Source organism: Abramis brama (assembly GCF_963993115.1).
Source record: "Abramis brama genome assembly, chromosome: 17".
Taxonomy (NCBI): domain Eukaryota; kingdom Metazoa; phylum Chordata; class Actinopteri; order Cypriniformes; family Leuciscidae; genus Abramis; species Abramis brama.
In genome coordinates, this window is record NC_139979.1 from 16692812 (window position 1) to 16716448 (window position 23637).

Consider the following 23637-nt stretch of genomic DNA (forward strand, 5'->3'; position numbering starts at 1 on the left):
TAAGTTCAGCTGGAAAATTTAATAACTGAATAAAAACATTAATACATTTTAAATCATCATGACACACTCCAGCAGCTTGACAGCAAAGTACAATAAAACAGCAAAGAGACAGTCTAAACTGAGCTATTGTTGTTTTGTATGTATATCATTTCTAAAAATCTAACTCAGACATCTCGCTGTGCATGTTGCATATAATGCATCTGTAGTTCTAGTTCTCCAGGCAAAGAACAACCACATATCATGCACTGGAACAGGTGATCCGGGGCAAAAGGCATTTTATTCCCCATTTTGTGTAGATCAGTTTGTTGGGCATACTGAGGTAAGTTTGTTACTTGTGGCATGAGTGGCATCTCATTTATGTTTCCCTGTGAGGTGAAGAAGATGCCTTGTGGTAACGGACCTGGAATTTGCCTTCCAACAGAATGCATTGGATGAGGAGCAGGTAAATTTAGAGCTGGTGGAGGAAAAGGTGGTGAGATAAAAGATGGAGGGCTATTTAAAGGAATCCGCTGGCCAGAAATTAGAGTTACGTGCTGTTGGATGTGGCCTTGTTGAACTGGTCCATTTACAAGGGTTTGGGAAACAACTGGAGTTGCCTGAAACCCCCACATTGGAGTTCTGTCCCCAATAGGAAAATGAGCTGGTGCAAACGGAATGTTCAGTGGTCCCATCTGGTTTGGGGGAGTTGCACTAACCCAAGTAGGAGGTATTTGAGGCTGTTCCTGGAGTTGTGGTTGATGAAGCTGCTGTTGAAGAAGCTGCTGTTGTAGCTGCATTTGTTGAGGCAAGTGCTGGATTATTCTGCTTTGCTGCTTCTCTAACCCATCCCCAGGTATTTCTTGTAAGCTCACAGTTGTAGACATTTCTAAAGATGTTTTCATTCCCCATGGATTAGTATTCGGTAGAACGGAAGCACCAGCAGATAGCACTATACCACCAGCCTGACCCATTTCTGTTTTAGCCAGACCAGAGGAATTTGGCATTTGCAAATCATGAGTGAGTTTATCAGATTTGTTGTTGGGTGGTGCTTCTAAGTCAACAGTTCCTTTACCATCTTCTGACGAATTATTGAACAGCTCTGGATTAGATGTTTGCACTGAATCACAGAGTACTGGCCATTGCGACTGCTGTGGGTCTTGCATGGACCTCGGTGACTGCATTTTCACATTCAGAGGTGAAGGCCTGTCCATGTGGTGTTGTGATTCTGATGAGGTCTTCTGCAGAGTGGAGTTTGGTGTATTCACCCAGAGAGAAGGATGCTTGCCCTTTTGCTCTGCTTCAGATACGTTTATCTCAGAGTAATGATTAGGTTGTGTTGACATGGGTACACTTGCTTGAGAATGTTGTTGCTGATGCATGAGCTCTGGGAGACCCTCGCATTTAGGCAAGATCGTCTTAAGGTGACTTCCTGGCCACTGCATCTGCACTGCATTAGTTGGCTGAGTGTCCAATGAACTCGAGGGCTTCTGACAGAGTAGCAGCTCTTCTGATGAAGGCGCCATTTGTAGCTGCCATTCTTGCTGCAACGGAACCTGCTGGGAATGATTTCGCGTCTGCAAGTGCTGCGATCTCAGCTGCATGTGTTCACGTCTATTTGCATCGAAGCTACTGGATTGTTGTGGAACCACATTTGGCAAGTGTGTTTCTGATACGATTCTACCAGGTAGAGGTGCTGTCCTTCCAATATCTCGATCTGACCTTGGCCTACCTCTCCTGCTGGTACTTACTCTACCTCTTTGAGAATGTATGGACAGTGAATAACTGTGACTCTGACCTTGCCGTTTACGCATATGAATCTTTTGATGCACAAGCAGACTGCTAAGCCAAGGGAATGATTTATGACACTCCTGGCAGCGGTGGGGTCTCTCCCCCGTATGAGTGTTTAGATGGTCTCGGAGCAAGTAGGCCAAAGCAAAGCTCTTGTCGCACAAATGACACTTGTAAGGTTTCTCTCCTGTATGGGAAAGCATGTGCCGCTGGAGCTGACTCTCATCGCTGTAGCCCTTACGGCACTGCGTGCAGCGAAACGGCTTTTGTTGATGCAGCCGCTGGTGTGTTTTCATGTTATGATGAAATGCAAAATCCTTACCACAGTCTGGGCATTTGTATGGCTTTTTGCCGGTGTGGATAATCGAATGCTGCTGCAAATAGCTACTAAATCTAAAGGACTTTTTACAAACTTGACACTGGTAACCCTTGTTGTGTATGCGCATGTGGAGCTCTAACACTGAACGGTAACGAAAGCACTTTCCACAGTCTCGACACCTGAACGGTTTCTTCTCTGTTTGGTTCTCCAAACCCCCTACTCCTGACATACTGTCAATATCTGCCTCATCCATTCCAATATCCTGCTTTTCAAGTACTGCTTTAACCTGATTTGTGATATGTGTTGTGTTGATACCCAAAATGTTCGTCATATGTGTTTGCGAATGGGACTGCAGGAGAGATTCTGTCTGGAATTTGAGAGGACAATACTGGCATGCATAGACCTTATCGAATCTCTTGCCATTACTCATTCTTTCATACTCTGCTTCATGGATTAACATGTGTGCTCTTAAATCAGGCGCTTTATAAAAAACTTGAGGGCATAGAGGACAGTTGCGCTGCTGCTCAACGTTTGCGTTTTCTTTACCTACTTGCCCCACAAGAGATACATCATGGTTTGCAATACGTGCCTCAGACCTAGCTGAGATCTTTTTGTGTTGTCGACAATGTGCTCGCATGTTTTGCGCAAAAGCGAATGTTTTTCCACAGTATGAGCAGTGGTAAGGCTTTCGACCGGTGTGGAGATACTGGTGCTGTTGCAAAAGGCTGCTGTATTTGAAGTTCTTCCCACAGATTTTGCACAGGTGGGCTCTTTCATCCACGTGCCTGCGTCGATGGTCCTCCATAACGTAGCGATGCTTAAAGACCATACTACAATCTGGACACTCGTACGGCTTCAGTGCAGCGTGGGATCGTTGGTGGATATGCAGCGTCCCCAAACTCTGAAAGCCTTTGTTGCACTCCAGGCATCGATAAGGACTGTCTAATGAGTGACTCTGCATGTGGGCATTGATGGACACCCTATACTGGAACTCTTTGCGGCACAGAGGGCAGCGAAAAGGCTTCTCCACAGTCTGTTCACAAGCATGAATCCTTAATCGCATCATTGTCGAGAAACACATACCGCAATGCTCACACACAAATCTCCTCCGTTCCTTGTACATAATCTTAGAGTGTCTTGAATGAGACACACTTGGTTGGCTATTTTCTTTATGAATACTGCGGTGTTTGATGAGGTCACTTCGATGCTGAAAAGTGATGCCGCATTCTTTACAAACGAGGGAAGCCTGCTCATCCTGATGCATGTGAAAGTGTCGATGGAGGTTGTATGTTTCGCGGCGAGTAAACTTTTTACCACATTCATTGCATTCCAGGCGGCTTTTCCTTCGTTTTACAACTATACCTGTCCCGTCACTCTTAGATTCATCTTCCTTCTCTTCTGTGTTGTCCTTATCCTTCTCCGTGCTTTTGAGATCTCCTTTGTCGTCTGTCTCTACTTCTGTGCTTTGTGCTTCCTTCTCTTCTGTGTTGTCCTTAACCTTCTCCATGCTTTTGGGATCTCCTTTGTCCTCCATCTCCACTTCTGTGCTTTGTGTTACCTCTCCATGAGACTTTGATTCTTCACTTACATTTGTCGACTCTTCATCTTGTTTTGCTGGGTGTTCCTCCTCTCTAACAAGCTTTAAATCTTTGCTGACATTTTCTATAGTTTTATCTGCCGTTTCATCTTTGTTGTTTTCTTGCCCTGCGGAGTGACAGGAACGAAAACATTAGAAGTAATTTGCAATGTAAAACCACAAAATGTAGCAGTCATTCAGATTTATAATTGCAATAACCTATTTAGATGAATTCAATGTTTTAAAAAGGAGTAGATAGTCTAAAAAGCTATTAAATACTACCACCGTTATTGTCCAAGAAAAAAAAAAAAAAGTCACATTTAAGTTAACTAAATACACATTGAGCTTGTGTGACAACATGCTCATTAAACAGTCTATTATAGGCTTTTCAGCTATTTCAGCAAGCAAGATCTGTGTAACTGAACATTTGATTCAAGAGCCTTTTCTCAGGCTGTGATGATGTATTTCAACAGTTATTAACATTGTAAATCAATGTTTTTCACATTTTAAAATTTTAATTTTTTTAATGCACATTCATAACACTAAACTTTATAACTGAATATAACTGAAAAGTGCTAGGTCATTCCGTCTCAACTCAACCCCTGATGACATTTTTCAGTTTCATTTTTTTTTTTTTTCTCTGGTAAAAGAAATATATAAATTAAGAAGAAAGACAAAATATTACACGTTATGGATGTATATTTACTGATGAATCCACTATTTTGTAATTAACCAATATGGTTAATTTCCATCTCAATGTGACTCCTTGAGTAAATTGGTACACATTTTAAGAGGTCAAAAACCAAATGTGGGTCACTATGCATACAGCTGATATTTTTTCTTGTAAAGAGCAATATCTGATCTCTTCTGCTGACCAATGTAATCATTATCTCAATATTTCCCCTTTTTTTTGTAAAGTCATTTAAACAAAAAGCTTTTTTTCTTTTTCCATTGACACAAATTGGAATGCACAATTTATATTTGTTGTAGTTTCCCTTCACCACCGTAGAAGTATGATGACTTAGGATTCTGAGATGTTCAAAATGGTCAATTTCATTCTGAATAAGCCATGAACCAAGCCAACCAGCTACAAGATGAATCACAACATTACAAACTTTGATTTGAAGCAAAAAAAGGTATTTCAAAATTAGACATAAATCAGGTACAGGGCTGTGTACTTCATGGCTTTAATGTGATAAAGAACTACAATGTTATGAAGCATTGCGAATGACAAATAAAAAATGATGGAGATGAACTGATTTAAGGTTGTTGATTATAGCCTACAGATACAATATATTTTGTGTTTATTGCAACTTATGCATTATTATATTATGGGTGACAGTGGCAGTATGCAACAAACGTTTTGGATATGTCTATTGAAAATTTCTACGTACAATAAAAATATACTATTTTTTATTATGTCAGAAAGACTCTTGAACATGGCTTGTTTCACAAGGACAGTTAAATCATTCTTTTTAATTAAAACGGATACGCGGAAAATTTATTTAAATGACCTTTTGAGGTGTTGTATGCAATTCTATCTAATTAAAAGCTTTATAACGGATCTTAATTTACAAGCATGAAAGGGTTAAACAAGCAGTTTTGTTTCTGATTGGGTTAGAACAAGCCAATTACAGAGTAATTAATTGCTGCCACCCCAAAAACACGTTCCACGAGTTTCTGCATGATCTTCCCACGGCTGAATATATGTGTGTGTAAAGTCTATGCGCTCTTCAAGAGAGCGCTGCGTGCCATTTACTGTCTGCCCTTGATGCAAAGTTGTACTTACCGATGTTTTCATTGTGCAAACGATCCGAGGTCTCCCCGCAGTCCGTTGCGGGCTCAGCTGAAACAAGATCACCGTTATTTTCGAAAAGCACATCCGTCTTTTGCTCGTCCACCGTAGATTTCCTATTACATGACATTCCTGATTCATCTTTGTTGCGTGGTGAAAGAGCAGCGCCATGTGGAGATGAATTTTCACTTGCTGGCGAAGACGGAACACCAGGCTCTTTCGGTCCCTTTACGCCGCTGCCTTGTGCACAAACCTCCGCGTCACAATCAGCGACTGTAGCAGATGCAGGTTGTAGTTCAGGTTTATTTTCAGCGAGTGTACCGTTAATGAGTTTATTATCTAATGGTTGTTCGGATTCAGACAGTACAGTAGCCATTTTCACATATTTCTTTCTCTTTTCTCCACCCCTAAAAACATGGAAGCCAGCGATTGATTGGAAGCCTGTGATTACGTCACATGCGCCCTCTGCGACTACATTTAAAGCGACACCTTTCGATAAATGTAGATGGGTGCAAATCTGCGACTTACTTGCATCTAAGATTTACATATTTTATTAATTTAGTAGATTTATTGATAACCGTGGTCAGACATGTGAATGTATTCACGTCCTTTTTGTGTAGATTTAATGCATTTTTTAACTCTTCAGTAAACTGGTAGTTATAATTTACAGAAAAAGGCAGAAATATCCACCTGGGTCCATTTAAATCACAAATATAGCAACAAAAAAAAAAAAAAAAAATTTTCTCTCGATTTTTATTTTTATTTTAATATGATTTTTTCATGTGATGACAAAGCTGAATTTTCAGCAGCCATTTTTCCAGACTTCAGTGTCACATGATAAATATTTATTACTATCAATGTTGAAACAGTTGTGCTGCTTAATATTTATAATTGACTTTGATAATATAAAAAAGGGGATAAATGTATTGATTGCTTTTATTAAAATTTGTTCATATGCAGACATTTTTTCCAAATACACATGATTTTTGTTAACATGGTGAAAAGTTTGCAAAAAGGTATATTTGAGCTTAGCTATCTTGCATTGCATGCAGAGTGACTGGGCAATCTTAGATCTCTATGTTAGTCAGTAATTCTGATAACTGCATTTATTTCCATGGAACTGGAGAACCTCTATGCATTACAATATCCTTTAAAACAGCATTTGGATGTATCTTCTTAACCAGTGATAGTAGCAAAAGTAAAACGTCATTTTACACTGATCTGCGGTGCCTCTATCAAAGAATGAAAATTAATGAATTTTATCATGCCACAGCATGAATACTAGAGAATATTTTTCTAAACTTATCATATATTATAAACTTGAGCAAGCAGATCCATAAAATGTCAGTAATTTATGATCAGCAACAAGAGTTCATAAGTCAATTTTGATTATAGCTTTGAGCTTTTTGGTGTACACAATACATTTTATTATATATCTGCAACAGGCATAACATATAATGTGGCTGCAATGACATGGCACAATCTGCAACTAGGTAACCTTATAAAACATTGCTTTAAATAAATACATTTACTGTAACCGAATACAGTTTATTTTTCCACATCTCACGGCAACATCAACGTCTGCGTCTTCGTCTGAGGTCTACTGTTCTGCCACGGCGTGGCCGTTGCGATACTCCATTTATGTCAGTCGGTGGTTCAGTGTGCAGAGTACCATCTAAAATATCTGGAGGTGGCGGTAGAGGTGGAAGAGTTGCTGGGATTTGCTCCTCTAGCTGTGGATGTTCCTGTGGCAATAACAGTTGCTGATAAGGCTGCTGTTGTGGAGGTTCCTGTTGCTGTTGTGTAGGTTGCTGTAACTGTTGTTGCTGCTGTGGAATTTGCTGCTGAGGCGGCTGATGCTGCATCTCAAGTAGACCCAACAGGCGTTGCAAAAGTACATTATTCTGCTGCAAGCTGCTTGTAAGGGCCTCTTGTGAAGCCACAAGCGTCCGCATATCGCTTCTGAAGCCTTCTGCAAACTCGCGCAGGTTCTGCTCCATGCGATCTCCAAGCTGCATGGCTGCTTCTCCCAGTCCACGAAGTTCATCTTCCAGCCAGGAAGTGCGTGGTGGAGGGGGCTCCAGTGGGCCCTGGTGGGTCCCTAAGGATGGTTCTGGGCTTGTATGAGGGGTCCCGTTGAGGAAAGGCGCGCTGTAAAGGGGTGAAGGAGGTAGCCAGCGTTCTGATGTCGGAGGTGGTACTATTCCCAGACCCAGGCCTAAGCCCAGTTTATCCTCCATGCTGCTCTCCACACCATCACAATCATCTCCATCATCACAGTCTTGCTCACCAGCTTCTTCATCCTTCTCGAAACCATCTCTTTCAGAACCATCTCCAACAGCAACTGAAACAGTGAAAAGATATGTAAACATTTAATATTCCCATGCTTGACGGACTTTATTACAGAATCAAATTTGTGAGGTCACTCAAAACCTGAAGATGTTACCTGGATCAGTGTCTGACAAGCAACTGAAACTGGCTTTTACTCTAGTGCTCTGCTTTTGACGAGACTGCTGGAGCCTGGGACTGACTTGAGTCGGCCTTCCCATAATTGCGGCCCCTCTGCTGGATGGCAGGTAGCAGGTGCGGTGCCTTGCGTCAGCCAGTCTACCACCGTTACGTCTCTTCAGGTCATCCCAGCGTTTCTTCACTTCTCTTAGAGTGCGTGGTACTCTAGACACAGCATTGACACGCTCAAGTATCCCGGCCCAAATTCGCTCTCTTTCTCGGCGCCGGAGCCTCCCTGCTGGACCGAACAGCTCCCCCTCACAGCGGGTCACCTCTGATACCAACACCTCCAGCTCTGCCCCGCTAAAGCGGCTCTTCCTTTTTCCTACGCCTCCTGCGGCTAATGCTGAAGACACCCCCCTGTCTTTAATTCAAAGGCAAGTTTTATTTTAACAAAAAATTAGGCTTCTGCATTTCTATTTAAAGGTGCACTCAGTAAATTGTTTGCTTTTGGTGATGCTGACGGACGGTATTTTTGGACTTATACTGACACATAGCAGCATTAATGCAGCATCACGCAAATATTTTTGACCAAAAAATTTACACATTTTAATTGAAATTTATTTAAGCCACTGTCTGTATGAATTGCACTGTATTTTGAATGAGTTAATAGTTTTTTTAAAGTGTCACATCAAGTGTCATGTTTTTTGTGGTCACCAATGATTTATTTAATCAGTGAGTAGAAATTACAATATCAGAATGTTACTATAATAAACTGAGTAATATATATAATATTATTAATTCATCTGTCAGTAGGATATGTACCAAAAACTTTCAAGCTGGCAGTTATTAAACCATAACTTGATCCTGAAGAATTAGTTCATTACACACCCATCTCGAATCTCCCTTTTCGGTCAAAAATACAAAAAAAGGCAGTATCCTTATAACTATGTTCCTTCTTAGAAAGAAATGGTATCTGTGAAGATTTCCAGTCAGGATTTACACTGTATTATAGTACCAAGACTGCTCTCATTAGAAAAACAAATGATTTGCCCTTATCATCTAATCATAGTGTTGCAATGATACTATCGTCCATGCTCTCAAAGACAAATGCAGAAAAGTTAGTTCATGTGTTCATGACCTCAAGGCTAGATTATTGTAATGATCTACTGGGTGGTTGCCCTGCACACATAATAAACAAACTCCAGCTGGTCCAAAATGCAGTTACTAGAGCCAGGAAGTATGAGCATAATAGCCCGATTCTGTCAACACTGCATTGGGTCCCAATTAAATATTGCATACATTTTTTTTTAAATCTTGTTGATTACTTATAAAGCACTGGATGGTTGAGCTCCCCAGTATTTGAGCGAGCTCCTAACGCATTATAGTCCTGCACGTCTATTGCGGTCTCAAAATTCTGGCCAGTTGATTATACCCTGAATGTCAAAATCGCCTGTAGGCAGTAGATCCGTTTCCTATTTAGCACCCAAAATGTGGAACAGTCTTCCTAGTGTTGGTCGGGAGGCACTCTGTGTTAAATCCAAATGTAGATTAAAACACATCTATTTTATCTAGAATACACATTATCACATTTCTATAAATTCAAATCCGTTAAAAGATTCTTAGGCTGCATAAAGTAGGTCAACTGGAACTGGGAACACTTCCCACAACATCCAATGTTTTTGTTACATCATAAGAAGAATGGCATCTACGCTAATATTAATCTGTCTGTCTCATCCTTATCCTGAGGTTACCGTAGTCAGCCAGATCAGATGGTGCATCTGCACCTAGACGCGACCACAACACAGCCCTGAATGTCAGCAGAGACCATATCAACTAGACAATCCCCTGTGAAGACCTTGTCGACACTACAGCCATCAACAAAGATCCTCGAGCAAAGACCACGAGAACCAGACAAGTCCTTTGCACAGACCCTGATGGCCAGCTTCGTCTCCATACTGGCGTGATGAATCCGATCTTCAAGCAGAAGGAACTGGATTAAATATTTTGAATGATTCCAATTCACAATCTGTTTTCTGACTTAAACCACAGCATGTTTGTTTGTTGGCCAGAGGAGAACTGGCCCCCCGACTGAGCCTGGTTTCTCCCAAGGTTTTTTTCTCCATTTTGTCACCTGATGCAGTTTGGGTTCCTTGCCACTGTCGCCTCTTGCTTGCTTAGTTGGGGACGCTTAATATTCAACAATATTATTTATCTGACACTATTGGATGAGAACTGAACTGAGCTGGACGATGACATCACTGTTTTCTGCAGAGCTGCTTTATAGCCGTCTTATCATCTTATATGAGTGTACATAATTTTGAACATTTATTAAATGTATTATTAATTTCTACATTTGTGACCCTGGATCACAAAACCAGTCACAAGTCACACGGGTATATTTGTGGCAATAGCCAACAATACATTGTATGGGTCAAAGTTATCGATTTTGTTTTAGGACAAAAATCATTAGGATATTAAGTAAAGATCATGTTCCATGAAGATATTCTGTAAATTTCCTACCGTAAATATATAAAACATTTATTTTTGTAAGTGAATGCAGCACAATCGCGAACATAAATGTACAACTTTACAGGCGATTTTCTCAATGTTTAGATTTTTTTGCACCCTCAGATTCCAGATTTTCATATAGTATCTCGACCAAATATTGTCCTATCCTAACAAACTATATACATCAATGGAAATCTTATTTATCCAGCTTTCGGATGATGTATAAATCTCAATTTCACAAAATTGACCCATGTGACTGGTTTTGTGGTCCAGGGTCACATTTGTAAAACTTTGATAACGAGGGGGGAAATTACAGAGTGCACCTTTAAATATTACTGTAATGTTAGAAGTAATATTTCAGGAAAGTAAAATCACATATTTTTAAACACTTCCTTCCATCTAAGACTTACTTTGTTCGATTGGGATGAGTTCATCTGAAGACATTCCAGGTGCGACTATGTTGGGATGCACAACCACAACGTTAAAGGGCAGACTGCTAGGCAACCCACCATTCTGGTGGTCACAACTGGCCTCTGAGTCGTCATCTTCCCTGGGGAAACCATCCTCTGAGACCCCGCCTCCAAAGGGACCCTCTGGAGACTCCACTTTGATGTGCATGGGAGGTGAGTGCTCATACAGCAACCCTCCCTCCTCGTAGTATTCAGTCATGGAAATGTTGTGGTTTACAGACACACCAATGTGACTGGTGGACAGCGTGCCATTCACAAGGAGGGTAAAAAGCCACCATGCTGTTCCATGGCAAGGCATTTATTGCTTCATTTTAATGTCTAACAAGGACAGCCTTAATAATGGGCTCAGCAACTAAATAAAATAGATAATAGCTACGGAACGGCAATAGGTTAACGTGTCATTTTATATATATATAAAAAAATGATGTATATTTACACTGATTCTGCGCAATTATTGCGATATTTTGTTGTCTGTACCTTGTATCTCTAAAACAAAAACCTGTGGCTTTTGTCTAATGTTCTTCTGATATTCTGTTATGTTTGACATTATGTATTAGTATCATTAATTACATGCAGACATCTTAGAGCTGTCCTAATTAACAATAAATTTGGCAATCACAAGGAAAAGTCCGAGGCTACAAGAGGAGCGGGCGAGAAATAAAAACAAATAAAGCATGGATAATATAGTTGGATTCGCATTTAACTAATTGTTTAATTAAGGGAATATCTTAAAAGTAAAGGCCAAAATTACCTGTGTCGGAGCAATGCGCATATATTCTGCACCACATCCGCAATGGATGCGCATTCCGCATAAATTACGTTAGCCGCCACTAGCTCTTCTCAAGCAAATACTGCTGTTCGTGGAAAAGTCATATATGCGACGTGCCCGCATTACGAGACAGATTTAGTTTATGGGGGAAAAAATCCGTACTCACACCGTCGGACTGTGATAAATGGCCAGAGAGTTTAAAACATAATGCTAACCCGATTTAAGTGCATAGATGCAAAGCTAACCTCTTAGAATCCTAAATGTACACAGACCACAAATCGTCGCAGGAATATGACATCACGCAAAGATATTTACCGTGTTGCTGTAACTGAAATTCTGAAACGAATATTTTATACATTAAAACGGAGAAAGTATATTTAAACAAACTCAGCTCTATGATTATATATAAGTTATTAGTATATAAGTTCAAGCTAAATGAAAAAATAATAGTGGAAATAATCCATTCCACCGAAAGGGTGACATTTCAGTCCCCAGGACATTATATGTATAAAATTGCATGACAATTAACTCTAAAATACATTTTATTATTAAGCAAAATGACCTGCACATTAATCTAACTACAATTTTAAAAAGTTCAATTAAAAACATTAATAAAAACTACACAGAACACTAAAAAATAGCATTTTCTGCATGTCCCCGCTCTCTATCTCTAAACTTTACCATGAAATATAATGATTAAAATCCTTCAGAAATCTAAAAAAAAAAATATATATATTATCTAATATTTTAGATATTTACATTCTAGTCGTGTCCCCAGGTTTTCATTCAGTCATGTTACCCTAACACATGCCCCCCTCTGAAAAACGTTCATTTTCAACATTTTCAACAGGAAGTTGCATCATCTGGATATTCTGAAGGCAATGGGATACGGTTCCCATTTCTCACATGGTAGAAGAGTTAACATGCAATGGCTTGGACTAGCCTACTTGTATTAGCTTCTCACTTGCTTCACCAGAGTGATCCAGTGAGCATAGCCAATCTGAGGATCTTTTTGGTTAAAATCAATCTTCACTATAGCTGACCTATGCAAATGGACTTTTGACTCAAAACCTTGAAGTCACGGAGATAGGCTATATCTCTTGCGACAATGTCCCGATGCGTGACAGCCCACAAAGTGATATTGATGTACAATGAGTAAAAAAAAAAAAAATCTAGAATTTATTTTTAATTTACTATTATTTCATTATAGTAGCAGGCAGACAATAATATATATAAAATAATAAAAAAACAAAGATACATCTAGGCTTTTTAATCAGATAATATATATATATTTTTCCCCTTGCCTAGCCTTCATTAGCCATCTGTTTTCTCCCACAAAAGCTAATGATTTATCTGTGATTTTTCTGGAATTGGAGTCAAATCAGCCCAAGATTCACAAAGCATAAACCATATGGTAACTTTTTTGTGAACTTTTTTTTTTTAAATGATGAAATTTAAAAGTGACAAGTCTGAGTTTTCTAACGTAATGTAATGGACAGTTTATAAGTAAACACAGAATGGAAATATAAAGAAGACAGTCATACAGAATTATGAAAAAGGGAGAAAGGTCATTTGGATTGGCTATAACAACGGCCATGTTTAAAAATGTATTTTAAAGATCTGTCCACTGTCGTTGACACCATGCATCGAAGGGATAAAAAACCTTAGATTTCTTATGGTTTGAGTAAAAGTCTAACCAGGGAAATATGCAGCAAAATATCTATTAGCTAGAAAATAGAGCATATGCTGCTCACAATTTTAAGCAACAATGCTATTCTATATTGTGCCTGGCAAATGAAAAAAAAATGTTCTGACAAGCAATATATGAGTTTAAAATGTCTGATTAAATATTTCAAAATTCTTTGATAGTCAATAAGAATCTCTGGTGACAAACACCTTGAATGGTTTAGCTGCCACATGTTGATTCAGTTGAACTTTCCCATGTCATGTTTATCTAAAGTCATCGGTTTGTAGGTATTTTGAAATATTATGGAAAATAAGGTTACCATCAGCTAAGATTTCACAGCTTATATATTTTTTTTTTATAATCAAGGGGAAATAATATAGTTACATGGGGAAATTAATCAATGCCCACTTTCAATTAAATGTGAATTTAAATTAAAACTTTTTACTTTTCACAATTAAAATTTTTCACAGCAATACTCCAGTCTGAAATATAGTCTGTGTTGTCCACTCAGTCTTCTCTAATGAGAGTTTGTAAAATGAGAACGCTCATTTTACAAATTTCCTGAATTTGATCACATTTTTTAAAAATAATAAAAGAGTCCTCTGAAGTGAAACACCACAGACTCTAACATGAATCATTGTTTGCAATTGCACCACAATGTAATGTATCCTAATTTACCAAATGAAAGAAAATTTAACATTAAGATATGCTAAATAACATTTATCATTATATATTTAACAGTATAACATGGCCAATTTTTAAACCCTTGGTTTTGCATGTTAGTTTCCAAAGATAAGTAATATAATGGTAACACTTTACAATAAGGTACATTAGTTAACATTAGTTAGTGTATTAACTAAAATGAACTAACAATGAGCAATACATTTGTTACTAGTTCATCTTTGTTAATGTTAGTTAATAAAAATACAGCTGTTCATTGTTTGTTCATTTTAGTTCACAGTAATGTTAACACATAGCCTTTGATTTTAATAATGTAGGCTATTTGTAAATGTTGAAAGTAATGTTAACTAAGATTAATAAATACTGTAGTATTGTTCATTCTTAGTTCCTGTCAACTAATTTAGTTCACTAATGTTAACTAATGAACCTTATTGTAAAGTGTTACCATAATAATTGTACAACATCAGTAAAACTTCAGTCAAAACTGTTTTATGAAAAAAAGAGATACATTATTAACATTGTGTCCTTAGCACCAAAGTCTTGTCAAAACATTTTTCTTAAAGTAGCGCATGATAAGCACTTAATATTTATAACTCATGACAAATTTCTTAATTTTCTGAACATATTTGTTACAAGTTGTTACTAATATGCAACCAAATTTCCCCTTTATAAATAACTGCTGCAAAGGATTCCCTATTAGAAAATAATAAGAAACATCAATTAATCAGTTTGTGAATATTGTTTCTCAACATGCAAAAAAATGATTTGCAATAATATGTTCTAGAAAGACAATCTGAATTATGTTGAAGCACATGCTGGAGTCACACACTGGTTGCTATTTAAGGCTTACATAATGAACCAACATGTATGTATGTCCTTGAAAATTATCTCAAGCTGTGGAGTAGACAGAGTATAAAAGGTGGGTCTTAACAGCATGGGAACACACACTCAGCAGTCTCAACATGAAGGCTCTCATTTTTCTGGCTCTGTTCGCTGTGGCTTGTAAGTAAAGGGGCATGAAAGATTTAGATTGGAATTAATACAGATCTATTAAGGGTTTTTAGGGTTTTTCGAAACAGAAATCATCATGTAAAATATAATCTATTTTTAATTTAATTCTATATGGTTACAGCTCTCTTCATTAATATTGGTAAAATGTATGTATGAAACAATGAAACCTTATGTTTTCCCAGATGCCGCTCCTCTGGATGAGGATGACAAGATTGTTGGCGGATATGAGTGCACTAAGAATGGTGTTGCATACCAGGTTTCCCTGAACAGTGGCTACCACTTTTGCGGTGGCTCTCTGATCAGCAACCTCTGGGTTGTGTCTGCTGCTCACTGCTACAAGTCGTAAGTGAAAGTCCTTTTTTTTTTTTTGCATGTGCATAATATATATATATATATATATATATAGGGGAGACTGGACTGGAGCTTGTCACATGGGGAAGTTGTTACAATAATTATATCTCAGAAGGTTTGACTCAAAAGTCCAATTGCACAAAAACGTTGTCTTTGGATTTGAATTAAGAATTGTTTTTTAACAATTTCTATAGTGTAGGAAGTTATGTTACTTTTAACATTTTAGCTTTGTAATGAATTATTTTGTGCTTCTTTTTATTTCCTTTTTAAATTTAAAAGATAGCAACTAAATAACCAATGTAATGACAAATTTATATTTGCTATGCCATTATTATATAAAAAAGAAAAGAAATTAGGTATGCATTAAATTGATCAAAAGTAACAGTAAAGACAGTGATAATGTTACAAAATATTTCTATTTTAAATAAATGCTGTTTAATATAACTTTCTATTCATTAAAGAATCCTGAAAAACATTCCACAAAAAATATTAAATTGTTTTCAAATTGATAATATTAAGAAATGTTTCTTGAGCACCAAATCAGCATATTACATGATTTCTGAAGGATCATGTGACACTGAAGACTGGAGTAATGATGCTGAAATTTCAGCTTTCCATCACAGGAATAAATCACATTTATATATATATATATATATATATATATATATATATATATATATATATATATATATATATATATATAAATGTGATTATATATATATATATTCAAATAGAAAACTGTTTTAAACTGTAATAAAATTTCACAGTACTACTGTTTTTTTTTTTTTTTTACTATATTTTGGATCAAATTAATGCAGCCTTAGTGAGCCTAAGATACTTCTTTCAAAAAACATCTTACGACCCAAAACCTTTGAATGGCAGTGCTCAATCTGCTTATAGTGTTACAATATGCCCTGCTATGGGGTAGAAATGTCCATCAGCTTACTGCAGTCAAGATTCTACCATATGTAAAGAATTACTTTTCAAAAATAAATATCTCCTATAAGAGGCACATAAGGGATACATCATTAGTAACCACTTCAATTTCAGCCAACAAAGTGCACATTTTCTTAGGTTCAATAAAAAATAAGTTGTAGAAGTATGTTAAAGAGTTCAACATTTAATGCTTTCTGTATAAACCAATAATCACTTGTCTCTATTCTCAGACGTGTCCAGGTGCGTCTGGGTGAGCACAACATTGACACCACTGAGGGCACCGAGCAGTTCATCAACTCCGCTACGGTCATCAGACACCCCAGTTACAACAGCAATACTCTGGACAATGACATCATGCTGATCAAGCTGAGCAGTGCCGCCACTCTGAACAGCTACGTTAGGACCGTTGCTCTGCCTTCAAGCTGTGCTTCAGCTGGTACCAGCTGCCTGATCTCTGGATGGGGAAACATGAGCGCCAGTGGAAGTGCGTGCCACTAAATTAACATGGAATGAAACTTCCTGCGTAAATCTTTAGGCCATCTAAATATAACCCATTAATACAAATTAACCTAGTGGGGACTTGATGTTTTCTCAGGCAACTACCCCAGCCGTCTGATGTGCCTGAACGCTCCTATCTTGAGTGACAGCACCTGCAAAAATGCCTACCCTGGTCAGATCTCCTCCAACATGTTCTGCGCTGGCTTCATCGAGGGAGGCAAGGACTCCTGCCAGGTAAGATCAATGCTAAACTTTTGATGTCAAGCTAACAGATATATAAAAATACTTTTTGCAGCAATTATTGACTTCTCTGAAATGCTTCTGTATCGCAGGGTGACTCTGGAGGCCCAGTGGTGTGCAACAACCAGCTGCAGGGTATTGTGTCCTGGGGTTACGGGTGTGCCCAGAGGAACAAACCTGGTGTCTATGCCAAAGTCTGCAACTTCACCACCTGGATCAGAAACACCATGAACTCCAACTAAGCTACCACGGATTTTCAAGGCCATAATCATGGCATGTTGCAATATCATTTAGGCAAACTAAAATAAAGATCTGATAACAAACATTAAAGAATGTTCTTTGTATTATTTATATTTTATACCATGGTCTGGGTGAATACTCGATTCTGATTGGCTGCAGGGTGTCCATTAAAAAGTGATAGAGGACACCTAGTAAATAAACTGTCAGGCGTAACCAGGGAAACCAAGTTATTGTTTGTAAAAACTTTAGATTTCGATTGTAAAACTAATTAAAATATAAACTAATGTTTTAAAAATGTGTTATTTGGCAAGTGAGCATGGTATAAGCGGGTTAATGCCCTTCGAGGTGTCCATTGTCAGGAATTTATGGACTTCGGCAGAGGCAACCGTCCGACGCGCACGCCTCGCCGTCGTCCATTAATACCTGACAATGGACACCTCGTCAGGCATTAACCCTAATTTAGCTAAGTTTTGAGATGTCTGCATTTTCACAGATTGAGCTCCACATTATCATTAATTAAATTGACATATTTAAAATGAACATATTTAATTAACATTGAATACATTTATTATGGATCTTTTCATTGATTTTTATTTTTATTTGATTAATTTCTGGTCAGATCTGGTTGTACTTACTATCTGTTAAAAAAAAAAAAAAAACTTGAATGTTTAGCCCAAACAGCTATACAAGTATAAATAACATAAGACTTGAGCAATATCAGACAAGACATTTAATCTGTTATAAGCAACAGATAAAATTTTACTTACAGCACCAACACCAACAGATCTAAATCAAACTATAGGATCTCTAAATAAAACAATACTGTCAATTACAGGGAATAACTAGTCCAAATACCTGAAAATTTATTTTTTAAACAAAATTATGTGTCAGTACATCAGTAATGTTGATATCACATGAAAAACATAAAATTCATATACAGCCAACATTTTCACTAGTTTCAGAAGTTATGTCATTCCCATACAAAAGTTCCTCACACACTCATTGAACAAAAGAGAATAACTTTTACAGAATATTCATATTTGTCCTCTGGCATGGTCCAAGTAATGTCCATGCAACTCTAGAAGGTTGGAAAAACAAGCGTTACATTCAGTGCATACTAAGTTACCGGTTGTGTCCTCTGTCTTCAATACAGATGGTGACCGGCTTGAACCATTTAATTCTTCCATTGTTGAAAAACTGTTCTCAGAGTGTTTTTTAACAATTTGCCTCACACTATTTTGAGAATTAGGAAAGGAATGTGTGTCTGATGACACATAAGCCAATGTCCTGGTGGTGCTCGGGGCCTCCGTGTTCGGTTTTTGCTGCTGCTTTGGTAATGGATGTAAGCTTGAGGGACCTAAGTGTGACAGTGAATGAGGCATTTCAGCACCATTTGAAGAGGAGAATGAGAGGAGCTTCTTTTGTGTCTGATTATCAGAAAGGCAGTAGTTGTGGCTTTGACGCTGGGGGTGGTGAGATTGATGTTGCCCTGTTATAAGTAGCTGGCCTTTCATTGCTATTGGTTCTTTCTCTACAGACTTGTGGAGGAGCTGATGATGGAAAAGCAAGTCTAAGGTCTCAAAACTGGCATTGCACGTACCGCACTCGTAGGGATGCACAGCAGACTGTGGATGAATGGTGTAATGTGTCTCCATTGTTTCATTTGTGAAGTGAACAACTCCGTGTCGTTTAAGAACGATCGCACTCGGGAAACCTTTTCCGCAAATATCACAAATAAAGGGCATAGTTGAGCGGTGCCACTCTTGCTGATGATTTCTCAACTTTTGTGCATTTGAGAACGTGTGAGGACAGAAGGGACAAACATGAGCGTTAAGCTCTGGATGCTTCTGCAGATGTTTATTGTACAAGCCCACAAATCGAAACCCCTGACCGCACTTGGGACAAAAAAAACGTCCTCTCTTCTGTCTATGCAGCCGCTGATGAATCCAAAATTTGTTCCAGTTTTTAAACATCCTGTTGCAATCGACACACGAGAAGCCTTGACCCCGCGAATGAGTGAGCATATGGGCTCTCAGCCTTCCAACATGCCGGAATACTCGTCCACACCGTGGGCAGAAGTACTTTCTTGGATCTGCTTTTTGGTGCGTACTGTTCAGTTGAGATACAAAATAGCTGCATTTGATCGGCTGATTCACTGAATAGAGATTATTCTGAGAGTCATAAACAGAAGTGGCCATGACCTGAGGAGGGCAAGCAAGCAAAGAAGAGCATCTTTTGAACTTCCTCAGCAAAGAAAAATCTTTTTCAGGAGATTTTACTGGACTTGCACTTCGCATTTTTTGTGCTGTTCTTCTTTTCAAGGAGTTTTTGGGTTGTAATCTGTGAGGAGAACTGTAACCAGAAGACTTGGTTTTTGTGTGCCGCATGGAAATGCAATGCTTGCTGTGCGTATGTAGCTCTGAGAGAAGACTGAACGTCTGCTTGCAGCAGTCACAGCTGTAACGCTGGGTATCCTTGTGTCCTTGCAAATGTAATTCATACTCATCTCTGGTGCCAAAGCAACATTTGCAAAGGTGACACCTGAAGCTGATGACACCATCCAATTCCATATCTTTCAACGTGGAATGTGGTTGTCTTTTACCTTCACACGTGTGTATCTTTAATGGCCCGATCTGAGAAAACCCCTTACCACATTTGGAACAGAAGTAAGGCCTGATGGACCAATGCACTCTTTCATGGACACGTGCAGTACAAGCCTGAGTAAAGGATTTGCCGCACACCTTACAAGAGTATGGTTTTTCTCCACTGTGAATACGAAGATGGATTTTGAGGACAGACTTGTAGCAAAAGACTTTGCCACAGATCGGACATGTTTGAGGTTTCCCTTTCCCTCTTCCTCGCCCCCTCCTCCTTCTAGGGGTGATTTGATTACTACGACAGTCACTTTCCATTTTGTCGATCACGCTCACATGGTTCATGTCTGCATTTTTCTCGGTCGCTGTGGCTCTACTTTGGTCTTGGTATCGGTGTGCACGTTTCCGACTTTTGGATTTATGGACTTTGCTGTGAGATCGCAGGTTAGAGAGTTGAGCGAAGGCTTTCCCACAATCCTGGCATGTGAAGGGCTTCTCACCTGTGTGGACACGCAGATGAATGATATACGCAGAGGCATGATTGAACGGGCGCCCGCAATATTCACACTTGATGACCCGTTTCTCTTTGCGTGGCCGTCCGCGAGAAAATGAATGAAATCCACGTTTACTTTCTTTGATCTCCACACTGGCTTCGGTTGAAGGTGTCTGGCTATTCAGCTCTGAATTAGGCTCTTGTGTTTTCTCAGGTGAATGATCTACACACGCATCATCCAATGTTACATCAGTTTGGTTTAATGTGTCAGAGGGCAGGGCTTCTTGATTTTCAGTGTCAGAAATTTTTGCATCTGCAGTGTCCTCATGGATTTGTTTTTCAGAATCTTCTTCGCACTGGCTATCACTTATAATAGGACAGGATGTATCACAGACATCTTTCTCAGATGTTTGGACAGTTGAACAGTGGGCTTCATTCATGTCAGGCTCTCTTTCAGACTGACTACTTGAGATTTCATCTGTTTGAACAGATATCTGAGTGTCGATTTGTGGTTTATTTAATTCTGCATTAAGAGGCAGTGATTTTGGTCCATTATCTGTGGTGCTGGAAAGACAATTAGAATTTGACTCTGGCTGATCAAGGTCTTCCAAACATTTCTGAGCATCCATTTCAGCTTCTTTGACAGGGGTAAAATCAGACTTAAATTGCTCTGGAAATGTATTTACATCTGCATTACAAGAGCCTTTTTCACTCTCTTTTTCGTCAACATTAACAGGCAAGGACTCATGTAGGGCATTAGTGCCTGCAGGCGACGGGTCCTCCACTCTTCTGTTCTGGGAGCTTAATGCCAGACCTTTTGAAATGAATTCCCCCATACCTCTCTTCACAGATTGTTCCTTGGTTTCATCCTCATCAGTGTTGGTTCCTTGCTTCTTATCTTCTCCTTTAAGCATGATGTGCGAGTCGCCTGCAGGTGCCTGAGTTTCCCTTCACTCAAGCTGAAACCAGACAAAGGAAAAGGAATGAAAGATATAGATAAGATATTATGAGATGTATTGCATCTAATGATAAGTTTCATCAGCACATTAGTAGCTGCTTCACATGTTATCCACATAATAGGTGGATCTATTAAAGGGTTAGTTCACCCAAAAATGAAAATTATGTCATTAATGACTCACCCTCATGTCGTTCCAAGCCCGTAAGACCTCCGTTCATCTTCGGAACACAGTTTAAGATATTTTAGATTTAGTCTGAGAGCTTTCTGTCCCTCCATTGAAAATGTATGTACGGTATACTGTCCATGTCCAGAAAGCTCATAAAGACATCATCAAAGTAGTCCAAGTGACTACAGTGGCTCAATCTTAAGTTTATAAAGCGACGAGAATACTTTTTGTGCGCAAAAAACAACAAAAATAACGACTTTATTCCACTATTCATTTCCTTCTCTCTGGGCCTCGAGTTTTTTCACGTAGTATAACTGCGCAGCGCTTCTGTGTTGTACATCACACGCATCACACACATGACCAGCGTCGGCCAATAGTGAGCCTACGTGTGACGTACAACACAGAAGCGCTGCGCAGTTATACTACGTGAAAAAACTCGAGGCCCAGAGAGAAGGAAATGAATAGTGGAATAAAGTCGTTATTTTTGTTGTTTTTTGTGCACAAAAAGTATTCTCGTCGCTTTATAAACTTAAGATTGAGCCACTGTAGTCACTTGGACTACTTTGATGATGTCTGTATTACCTTTTCTGGACATGGACAGTATACTGTACATACATTTTCAATGGAGGGACAGAAAGCTCTCGGACTAAATCTAAAATATCTTAAACTGTGTTCCGAAGATGAACGGAGGTCTTACGGGCTTGGAACGACATGAGGGTGAGTCATTAATGACATAATTTTAATTTTTCTGTGAACTAACCCTTTAATATTATTGTAGTACAACATCAATGAAAAAATACATAACATTATATTAAAATAATACATCATATTTCATCTCCGGAAGAGTGTGTCCCACGGCATCTGACTGAAAAACAACACAGCACATTCACTGGACCTGACTGAGAGCTGCTGATAGACACTGATCATATTTTTACTGCCAAGTTGGAATTGTAATGGTATATGGCCAATTTTAAAAAGTTGTTACGCCACATACAAGCATTTGTATTGAGTTTAAATAGTATTGCTGTATTATTTTGATGGCAAAATATTATATCCTTAAATGCAAATGTCATCAGTAACACCCACGTTTGTTATTTTCATGCAGGATATAGCCTCAATATTTGTAACTTCCAAAGGGTTTAGCCTAACTAATAATGTATAAAACATAGGAGATTAAGTAGCTGAATACCTAATGATTGTTTTTATACGTTACGTTTATTTTATTTTTTAAGTTGATCCTTATTCATTAGATCATTACTGCCATAAAGTATTTATGTTTCACGTGTTTCTATGATTGTCAATAGTGGCTCGTGGTCCGTTCTTTTATTAGAGCGATTCATTCAAAGAACCGGCTCATACGAGTCATTCGTTATAGTGAATAGAACTACAACAAAGAAAACAAAACAAATAAGGGTTCTCAACTCATTGTCCCCTTTTTGAGTGCTTACCCAGTATTTGTATTTAATAATATTCAATAATGACCGCAAAAGCACAACAACTAGGGTAAAAAATTCAGTGCCGCAGTAGATAGCGGTTGATGCAGAGTGATATGACGCTCTGCATGCGTTTGCAAAGGCCATTCCGTCCATAATGTCTCTGTAATGCTTTATGCATGCGCTGTTACAGTCAGCCCTGCATCTCCTAATACTACAGAACCTGTCTTTTAAGAACGAGCTTATTTTGAAAAGCGAAATCAGCGTCTTTGAACAGGATTAATGTGTTTGTCGATTAATTCAACGCCCGACGCAGGACTAAACGAACAATTTTAAACACCAACACTTAATTTTTTAAATAATAAAAAACACCACTTCAATGCAAAATTACCCATCGTTTGATCGACTGCATAAAATTAGCTTCTGCCTTAACTTTGTAGAAAGTACATGCGAACAAGCAACACAAAGAAAGGCAACCAACCTTTCATGCTCTTTCTTTTCAGCAGCACCAATGAACTACGATTCAGGACTCATACCCTAAACAAATGGAGTTTCCTTTTCCGTTTCCGATAAAAGCCTCTTCGACGTCTTTTTCTGGATGTGTGGTTATGTAAAGAAAATCACCCCAATATGTAAACACATGTTAAATAATTCTAGTTTGACTCCATTTACCGCGCACGATGTATACCAAACC

The 23637-nt window shown here is 38.5% G+C and overlaps 4 protein-coding genes across 4 annotated transcripts; 1 reads left to right on the forward strand and 3 right to left on the reverse strand.

The window, feature by feature from the left end:
* Window positions 1-5866, reverse strand: LOC311067307 (uncharacterized protein). Its single transcript, XM_084089072.1, has 2 exons — window positions 5452-5866; window positions 1-3790 (listed from the first exon to the last, which is right to left on the reverse strand). The coding sequence occupies exons 1-2, from the start codon at window positions 5831-5833 to the stop codon at window positions 165-167; spliced, it is 4008 nt and encodes a 1335-aa protein (XP_083945198.1). The 5' UTR covers window positions 5834-5866; the 3' UTR covers window positions 1-164.
* A 509-nt stretch (window positions 5867-6375) lies between these two features.
* LOC311067308 (uncharacterized protein) lies at window positions 6376-11940 on the reverse strand. The gene is made up of 3 exons (XM_084089073.1): window positions 10827-11940; window positions 7904-8329; window positions 6376-7801 (listed from the first exon to the last, which is right to left on the reverse strand). The coding sequence occupies exons 1-3, from the start codon at window positions 11182-11184 to the stop codon at window positions 7032-7034; spliced, it is 1554 nt and encodes a 517-aa protein (XP_083945199.1). The 5' UTR covers window positions 11185-11940; the 3' UTR covers window positions 6376-7031.
* A 2963-nt stretch (window positions 11941-14903) lies between these two features.
* prss1 (serine protease 1) lies at window positions 14904-17392 on the forward strand. Its single transcript, XM_084089074.1, has 5 exons — window positions 14904-15025; window positions 15217-15376; window positions 16552-16805; window positions 16917-17053; window positions 17152-17392. The coding sequence occupies exons 1-5, from the start codon at window positions 14986-14988 to the stop codon at window positions 17299-17301; spliced, it is 741 nt and encodes a 246-aa protein (XP_083945200.1). The 5' UTR covers window positions 14904-14985; the 3' UTR covers window positions 17302-17392.
* A 619-nt stretch (window positions 17393-18011) lies between these two features.
* LOC311067717 (uncharacterized protein) lies at window positions 18012-23501 on the reverse strand. The gene is made up of 2 exons (XM_084089749.1): window positions 23425-23501; window positions 18012-21345 (listed from the first exon to the last, which is right to left on the reverse strand). The coding sequence occupies exon 2, from the start codon at window positions 21298-21300 to the stop codon at window positions 18334-18336; it is 2967 nt and encodes a 988-aa protein (XP_083945875.1). The 5' UTR covers window positions 21301-21345; window positions 23425-23501; the 3' UTR covers window positions 18012-18333.
* Between the last annotated feature and the right edge of the window lie 136 nt (window positions 23502-23637).

What these genes read in the sequence shown, in the direction of transcription:
- LOC311067307 (XM_084089072.1), bottom strand. Translation starts at nt 5,833, where the DNA reads ATGGCTACTGTACTGTCTGAATCCGAACAACCATTAGATAATAAACTC. An exon ending in TTTGCACAATGAAAACATCG is followed by an intron (nt 3,791 to 5,451) that starts GTAAGTACAACT and finishes GTCACTCCGCAG; the next exon opens with GGCAAGAAAACAACAAAGAT.
- LOC311067308 (XM_084089073.1), bottom strand. Translation starts at nt 11,184, where the DNA reads ATGCCTTGCCATGGAACAGCATGGTGGCTTTTTACCCTCCTTGTGAAT. An exon ending in ACTCATCCCAATCGAACAAA is followed by an intron (nt 8,330 to 10,826) that starts GTAAGTCTTAGA and finishes TTTGAATTAAAG; the next exon opens with ACAGGGGGGTGTCTTCAGCA. An exon ending in CTTGTCAGACACTGATCCAG is followed by an intron (nt 7,802 to 7,903) that starts GTAACATCTTCA and finishes TCACTGTTTCAG; the next exon opens with TTGCTGTTGGAGATGGTTCT.
- prss1 (XM_084089074.1), top strand. Translation starts at nt 14,986, where the DNA reads ATGAAGGCTCTCATTTTTCTGGCTCTGTTCGCTGTGGCTT. An exon ending in GGCTCTGTTCGCTGTGGCTT is followed by an intron (nt 15,026 to 15,216) that starts GTAAGTAAAGGG and finishes ATGTTTTCCCAG; the next exon opens with ATGCCGCTCCTCTGGATGAG. An exon ending in AAACATGAGCGCCAGTGGAA is followed by an intron (nt 16,806 to 16,916) that starts GTGCGTGCCACT and finishes ATGTTTTCTCAG; the next exon opens with GCAACTACCCCAGCCGTCTG.
- LOC311067717 (XM_084089749.1), bottom strand. Translation starts at nt 21,300, where the DNA reads ATGCTTAAAGGAGAAGATAAGAAGCAAGGAACCAACACTGATGAGGAT.